The sequence below is a fragment of the Grammomys surdaster genome, unplaced genomic scaffold (assembly GCF_004785775.1).
Source record: "Grammomys surdaster isolate TR1022 unplaced genomic scaffold, NIH_TR_1.0 63, whole genome shotgun sequence".
Classification (NCBI taxonomy): Eukaryota; Metazoa; Chordata; class Mammalia; order Rodentia; family Muridae; genus Grammomys; species Grammomys surdaster.
In genome coordinates this window covers 29,814,034-29,822,703 of record NW_021604565.1, presented here as the reverse complement: position 1 = coordinate 29,822,703, position 8,670 = coordinate 29,814,034, and the positions used below count along the sequence as shown (strand labels likewise).

General features: G+C 41.3%; 1 protein-coding gene across 1 annotated transcript in view; it reads right to left on the bottom strand.

Moving 5' to 3' along the window:
- The window catches only part of Mal2 (mal, T cell differentiation protein 2), a 29,913-nt gene that overhangs the window by 9,293 nt on the left and 11,950 nt on the right, over positions 1–8,670 (bottom strand). Inside the window, exon 2 of the mRNA XM_028766502.1 lies at positions 4,898–5,068. Within this exon, the coding sequence (XP_028622335.1) occupies positions 4,898–5,068 (171 nt within the window). The remainder of the gene's footprint in view (positions 1–4,897; positions 5,069–8,670) is intronic.

Below are 8,670 nucleotides of genomic sequence, written 5' to 3'. Positions count from 1 at the left end.
TTTACTATTGATAGCATACAATAACCACAGCACCTAGGAGTCTGAACGAGGAGGATCATCAGTTTGGGCTACAGTCTGGTTTACATACATGTAGCAAGACTGTCTTAAAGGATGAAAGGACATATCCAGGTCAAAGTGGCATAGAATGTACCTCAGGACATTTAAATTATTAAGTGATATTCATAGCAGGAATCTGATTAAATGTATGCCCACTAGATTTCTGTAAACTAAAATGGGATTTGTTTAATTGTATAGGATTTAAACACCTCTCTTAAAAAGTATTCTTCCTTAGCATATTTCCCTTACAAAACGGGGGGCAATAAAATATGAAATCTACTTTTCAAATTTATACCAAAGTAGTGTTATTCTTATATACAGGGGCAGGGAGAAAGTCCCCAAGCCCCAGCTACTTCAAAATCAAAATTGTCTTCTTATCAGGGCAGACCTGTGATCCTAACCACTTGGAGGTTGAGTTATATGTAGCTGTCTCCTTAGAGGTCTGCCAGAGCCTGACATATACAGAGGCAGATGCTCACAGCTAACCATTGAACTGATCATGGGGTTCCCAATGGAGGCGTTAGAGAGAAGACTGAAGGAGCAGACAAGGTTTGTGGCCCCATTAGAAGAACAATAACCAGAACTCCCAGGGTCTAAACCACCAGCCTGGGAGCACATAGGAAGGGACCCAGGACTCCAGCCGTTTATGTAGGAGAGGATGGCCTTATCAGGCATAGGTGGGAGAGGAGGTCCTTGGTCCAGTGAAGGCTGGATGCCCGTGTTGGGGAATTCCAGAGTGGGAGGTGGGAGTGGGTGTGTGGGGGCACATCCTCATAGAAGCAGGAAGAGGGGAGATGGGATGGTGGTTCCTGGGTGTGTGTGGGGGTGAATAGGGAAAGGGGTTAACATCTGAAGTGTAAATAAAATATCCAAAAAAAAATGGAAAAAAAGTAAGTTCAATGGTAGCCTGCGCATGTAAGCCCCTGCCTCAAGACAAAAGTGAAAAGGGGCTGGAGATGTAGCTCAGAGATGAGGAGCTCTCTTAGCACACAGAAGGCCTCCTGAGGGTCAATCTCCAATACCATTCAGAAACAGAAAAATCTTGCCTTTCTTCAAATGGAGAAACAGTCTTGGTTTTAATGTACCAGCTGTAACCAGAATAGGAAGGTTGTGAAAAATACTAAATATATCTTGTATTGTGAATGTGAATTTAATACCAGTTAATAAAAAATAGAAAATGTACTCAGGAAATGACTCAGTGGTTAAAGGGCTTGCCAGGCATGCAAGAGAAGCAGAGTCTGGATTCCCCAGTTCCTACTTAAATGCCGAAGTGTGTGGTGACCCACTTATAGTCCCATCTCCAGAAGGTGGAGGTCAGGGGAGCACAGAGCACGCTGGGTACCAAGACCTGCTCTTTAATCATCGAGCTCTGGTTTGAATGAGACCTGCTTCACAGATGAATGTGGAAGAATTGTTGATGCTGAATTTTGACATCAACCTTGGGTTCACAGGCATAGGCACATACATGTATGCATACCCAAACATGCGTGTCCACACATGCCCCCACATACATGCACACCACATGTGCACACTATAAATATGGAAAATGAAAAAAGTCACCATTAGTGTTTACAATAAATACTTGTAGAGAGTAAATTATTTCCATTTCTCTCAATCGGAGTACAAAATAGCATTAAATTATTCACAGGGGAAAATATTTTTTTTATCAGTTAATGTCTAATAATTACAGAATGCAGAAACTAGAACTTGTACCAATCTGATGAGGACTCTGTGATGAGCATGACCCAAAGACTGTCATGCCTGGGTGTGTACGGCAAGCGTTACAACCCATGTAAGGCTTAGATATGTGGTCAGAACTGGTATACACGTGATGAAAGCCACAGAGAACACGGAAAGAAAAACGTTATCTAAACCTAAACAGCACTCAGTACACTTTACAGAGGCAGGAGCTGGTATGCTCGCCATGTGCTAAGCCTCAGCCATAACAACAATAGTGTCACACTGTGTCACGGCTATCACATGGGGGATAATGTTAACTGGAAAATATGACCTCTGAAATGGTCAACACATTGAAACATTTTGAGTACTAAAGTTTGTGCAAATATCCCAAAATGTTAAAAGCCTATACATTTGAGAAACTTTTGGCTCTAAGCACTTCCTTAGTCGGTACCTAGTTCTTTTCCATAACTGACAAACGGACAAGAACATAAGAAGTCTTCCCATATGAACCATGAGGCAAAGCATTAGAGGTTTCCTATTTTTCTTTTGTTTGTTTGCTTTGCTTTGTTTTGTCTCGCTTTGTTAGTCCAAAGGGGCCTTGGACTTAAGAACATCCTGTCTCATTATACGGAGCGCTGATTTATGGATTTGTGCCATCAGGCCCAGCTTTCCAATAGCCACTTTGGTATAGTGGTGAAATTAAAACAGCAAAAACACTTATGGTTTATTGCTTGACCATTACATGCAGTGCTACAAGTGGGAAGGAAGTGGTAAGTTAGGAAGACTGATAAACTCCTAAGAATGCTTTAGTACTGAAAACAAGATTCAATACAAGCAGGCAGAGAAATACAGTATAGGTATCTGTCTAACAAGTTCAAGAATAACGTGAAACAGTAGTTAAGCATTTAAAAGTTACATGTATAAGCTGATTAGAAAGAATATGGGATACTGCAGCATCCAAGAAACATTTCCAGATTGAACACTCAGTTGCTAGGCAATCAGGAGATCCAGGCCTCCCATAGGAACAGTCTGGTGTGTGCGATACAGCCTTTGGGAAGAGCCAACAAGATGGGTAGTGATTATTAAGCCTCCTAAAGTACCAGCAGGGGAGAGTGGAACAAAGACACCTGGTACCATCTTTAAGTCTGATGCCTGAAGAACCTGCTTTCCCTTAGTAACCTTGGAGATCTGCAGACCTTCTTATGAGAATGCCAGGCACTTAGAAAGAGGAGATGAACTATTTCTCTGTACCCAAATTTGAGACTGTGGATTTTATCACGTGATCAAATAACAAATACTGAAATTAGGGAACATGTAGGAAAACCCTACTGTAGCAACTTCATAGAACTAGAACCCTCAAAGTTCTGGATTACAAGCCTCCTGTTTTTAAGGAATTAGAATTATTGTCAACTGGCGATTACACACACATACACACAAAGCTAAGCACTATGAACGCATTATTTCTATTATTCTTTAGTGGCTTCTGGTATGGCAGTTACTATTACTTCCATCTTACAGAGGAGGGAATTGAAATACAGAGAGGTTAGCTGCTTTGTCCAAGGCAAATCAGGCTTCACATGAAATCCTGTTGGGGGCTGTGACCATTGCATAACACTGCTTTCTTGGTTTTATCCTAACCAGTGCCACCATTAGCCTATATGCTGTCTTAGAGGGCGGCCCTATTTGCTGAATGCCTGTGCTGAAAATATTCGGAATTATAGTTCTCCTTAAGTTCTGTAAGTAAAGCTTTTCCCCTTAACATTTGCCCCAAAAGCTGCTGGGGTTGGGGGGAAATGCTATTATGCTCAAAAGCATATAAAGGTCATATAAAAAGCATATAAAGATCATATAAAAGCCTATAACGATCAAATGATGGTCTGACTTAAATTTCAAAACATCCCAGTGTGAGTCAGAACCAGAGAGGGTTCCCTATGAGCATCACTGAAGCCTCATCCACTGTGGATAGGATTATCCCCACTGGTCTTTCAAAATGCATCCCAGAGGACGAAGGACCACTTGTATGAAAGAGAAGCTCCACAGAACACATGAAAATATACAACATCCATCGATTTCAGTGAATGGTAGCTTACCTTAAACAATGAGTTTGACATATGACATCATTTTATCAATTTATCTTTCAGGACTCAGTAATTAATTTTAGAGAAGAACTAAGTGTAAAATATTTTCTTTCAAAAATGATATGGAGCTACATGTTTTCTGAAAAGCTTGGACTATCTGCCCACTTCTGTGTCTGTGCAGTTCCTGGGTGTGAATCTAATCAATTATGCATGGAAAATATTCAGAAAAATATGTCTATACTAAATATATACATTCTTCTCTAGTCTTCATTATCCAAACAATACAGTATAAAAAAACAACACGAAGGGGCTAGAGAGATAGCTCACTGGTTGAAAGCACTTATACTCTGGCAGAGGACCTTGGTTAGATTCCCAGCAACCACATCACGGTTAGCAATCATCTTCAGGCCTAGGAATGCACAAAAACTAGGAATGCACACAGTGCACAGAGATAGATACAGGTAAAACATTCACACATAAAATGAAATGAATGAATCTTTAAAAACAAAAAGCTATGTGCATAGCATCCACAATGTGTATTCTAAGTGACCTACAGATGACATAAAGCTTATAATACAATGCTTGTAGGTAATATGCAAATTAGACTTTCTTGCTCAATTACATATTTAAATATATGCAAACATATATATGACTTGAGAACTACAGATGCTAGTATCTCAGGTGAGAGGGTATGTCATGCAATCAGTGGTCCTCCTATTAAGGTATGACTAACCCATTTAAATATCTGAAGAAGACATGAATGGAAAACTTCAAGACATCTGTGACTTGTTTCCTAAAGGCAGATGTTCTACTGTTCAGTTATAATTCAATTCATTTGCTGTATTATATGAAATAGTTTTCTAATAAATCATAAAAATAAGTGTGATTTCTCAGTTTTATCAATGTAGTACGTTTATAAAATAAGGTCCTGCTGTTCACCAAACCCACACATGAGCACCACAGTGGCCTCCTCATGTCTTTTCCTCTATGCAACAACAGAAAGAGCAGAGACATGAACGTAATGAGATATTTGTACGTCTCTTACATTTTCTTCCAATAGGCTTACTATAAAAACTTCTTACCAGGAAGTTCCAGTTGGCATCAATTTGAGTCACCATACCAGAAAGGAACAAGCCCAGGAAGAGAAGTGAGAAGAAGAAAGCTGTCACAGACACAAACATGACCCATCCTTGTAGTAGAGGTAGAGGAACATTGGAGGAAGCAACCAAAATCCAGACAAGTCCCCCAAGTACCTGAAAGAAAAAAAAAGAACACGGTAGGTAGCAGCTTTGCATTAGAGCACTCTTCTTGGCTGAGTCAATCCCATTTGCATCCACATTGCTCTCCCATTCCTACCTGAAGTGCCTGTACTCCTCCCTGCTACGCCAGTTTTCCTTGTTTCCATATCATTACACAAGATGTGTTCTTCCCTTAGGTGCAAAACCAGCTCAGATCCAGAGTTTGAGTAAACTCTGGACCTAGATTTTCATCTAAGAGTCTCTTCCTTACCCAGGTGTTCTCTAGTTATCTACACACACCTGAAAGATTTCCCAGCCATCCCCACACACCTGCAGAGTTTCCCAGCCATCTGCACACACCTGCAGTGTTCCACAGCCATCTCCACACACCTGTGATGTTACCCAGCCATCTGCACACACCTGCAGTGTTCCACAGCCATCTACACACACCTGTGATGTTACCCAGCTATCCCCACACACCTGCAGAGTTTCCCAGCCATCTACACACACCTGCAGTGTTCCCCAGCCATCTCCACACACCTGTGGTGTTACCCAGCCATCTACACACATCTGAAAGATTTTCCAGCCATCCCCACATACCTGTGGTGTTACCCAGCCATCTACACATACCTGTGGTGTTCCCCGGCCATCTCCCCACACATGCAGAGTTCCCCAGCCATCCCCACACACCTGCAGAGCTCCCCAGCCATCCCCCCCCCACACATGCAGAGTTCCCCAGCCATCCCCCCATACACATGCAGAGTTCCCCAGCCATCTCCACACACATGCAGAGTTCCCCAGCCATCCACACACACCTGCAGAGCTCCCCAGCCATCTACACACACCTGTGGTGTTCTCCACCCATCCTCACACACTTGCAGTGTTTTCCAGCCATTAACATATACCATCCCGTGATGATGCTGCCTCTTGAACCACCACCTTGTGGATGGGTGTTCATTCCAGTCAACATTATACTGTTTGGTTTTTATTCCCTCTCCTTCCTTTCCCACTGATTGTTAGTGAGTTTCTGAGAGAAGCACAGCTGTAACCCTCTAATTTCCCACACGCAGTGGCCATTGTTCTGTGTCTGTCACCGACTTGTACTTTTGACATCAGTTCCCACCTACACAATTATATCTGCAAGTGTTGTTCAAGAGGGTAAGCAAGGCAAGCCATCATCACTCACTGTCAGCCATGCACGGGAAATCAAATTTGTACATTAGATTTATGTAATAATTGATAACTACTAATAACCTCCAGGCGCTGTGCTAGGTGCTGGGAATAAAATTAAGCTTCACTGGCCTCTATTACACAACTGAGTCTATTCTAGGAAATAGACAGCAAAGCAAGTACTGAAAATACTGCTGAACCAATGCCAGAGCTGGCAGAAAACTGGGCACTATGCTTCCACTAAGTAAGTGCTCCACATGAAGATCTGAGCAGCCAAGAAATGTATCCTAGAAGTCATAAGCCCTAGGAGAAATATATATGTATCTCACAGAAGAGAAAAAAAAACTACATCTCAGAAACAAAGATCTTTCATGTCTGAGTAGCTGCCATTGCTGGGCCAGAAAGTCACTGGAGTGTGCTTCAGTCACTAACTCATACCTAACCTTGAACCATTAAAAAAAAAAAAAACCTCTCTGCTGAATCTCCCCTGTCACACTCCCCAAAGGGATCTGAATACTTTGGCCTTTTCTCTGTCTTCACTACCAGACTTTCTTGGCACTGCACTAGTTCTTAAATCTCTGTACCCAAGTCATTTACTAATCCCATGGTATTTTTTTCTAACTACCGATCAGAGACTAGGCTACATTTGACAACACAAAAAGTTTGTTCACACCCTTGTTTCATGCCTTAGGCAGGTAGGAACCACTCTCCCAGCTCCCTCATCCCCCAAACCCCATATAGGATGTTCTCAATATTTGTTCAGTGAACATACAGACTACAATGCTAGACAAGTGCTTATTTAAGAGCAATCTAAACTCCAACCCTGAAAGGCCAACAGGCATTTGCATGTGGATTTCTTTGTACTTAGGTAGTATACAAATTGTACAAATCACAAAGGATAAAACAATTTCAGGTTTTAAGACAAAGGGCTCAAACTAGGTGTGGTGGTTCAGGCCTTTAACCCCAGAAGAGGCAAAGGCAGGTAGATCTCTAAGGTTAAGGCCAGCCTCATCTGTAAAAGTGAGTTCCAGGACAGCCAGGGCTACACAGAGTGACCCTGCTTTTTTTTTAAAGCTAGATAAAGGGCTCAGTCATATATTTTGACGATGTACTCTGAAGAAACATTCTACACACGCAATAAATTACTGCTTGTGTAATGATAGTTCAAGTAGCCATTTAATAAGCTTATAGCTGTGGTAATATATCTCAATTTCTATTACTTTCAAATAAAAATTTAACAACCCCTAATATTTTATACAATAAATTTAAGTAATGAATATTAATGTATGTTAATTTTAACAGCCACTTTATTAGTTATCATGAAAGTTAGAATAAGCTTGTTCCGGAAGAGAGTATCTCCTCTCTTACATCACTTATTGCATTCTTGAAGGCAATAAGAATGTCTCTAACTTGCTTCTCACCATCTTCTTTCTAGCAGTCTTTCCTTATTTTGTACCTACAAAAATTTTGTCTTACTTTAAATACAACTTACAAGCTCTGAATCGTTACTAAATTTCAATGAATGCAAGCATCATTTACTGTGAAGCTCTGTGCAAGGGTCATGAGGAATCAAGAACAACAGGTCATCATGTATTTTAGAGGCAAATCGAACAGACAAGCACACTCACACGGCTCAGGCATTGTCGTAAGTTCACATTTCTAAATAATCCTTTGGGATAAAAGTAGTATTGAATAAACCTGAACTCAAATAGATGGCCCCCAAACCTATTCTGCTAAACAGAGAACAAGAACATTCACGAAAACACAGACAAACAAAACAAAGAAAAACAAAAAAACACACAACAACAACAAAACTCTCAAACCAGTGATTCCATCTCTCTGCATTCTAACTGACGGAGAAATACACACCATTGCATCTGATTGGGGAACAGATTGTGGCAAGCGCTATAAAAAGAACTGAGTACATGGAGTTCTGTGCAATGGGAGAGGGGACCAGAGACGTAACCAGAGGGATCCTGAAAGGTGGGCAGCATGACACGTTTGACGTCAGACTTGGGCAGGGAGACTAACAAGAAGGAATATGGGCTAACTGATCTTTCGAACTCTAAATTATAGCCTTTCTTACACCTCGAGCTTTGAAAAGGAAACTGGGTACTTACAGAAGAAGTGATCTGATTGGTCCCATTTGTGGAGTGTGGGTGGCATGGCAACAGGAGGGAGAAGAGAGAATGAGTGCTAGTTTCTCCTTTCTCAATTAATCCCACCCACATAGCAACCCTAGACATCTATGTGTTTGTTCTGCTCATGGGCTAGCTTTGAATGACAGTGGATCAGTGCAATTATGTTCTCATTTAAGTGAATGAGTGGATGGTACAACTATGTTCACATTAGCTAGCCATTTTCCCCACTTCAGGAGTTTCATTAACTGTCATCTGCAAGGCCCTGTGTTTAATACACACACACACACACACACACAGACACACACA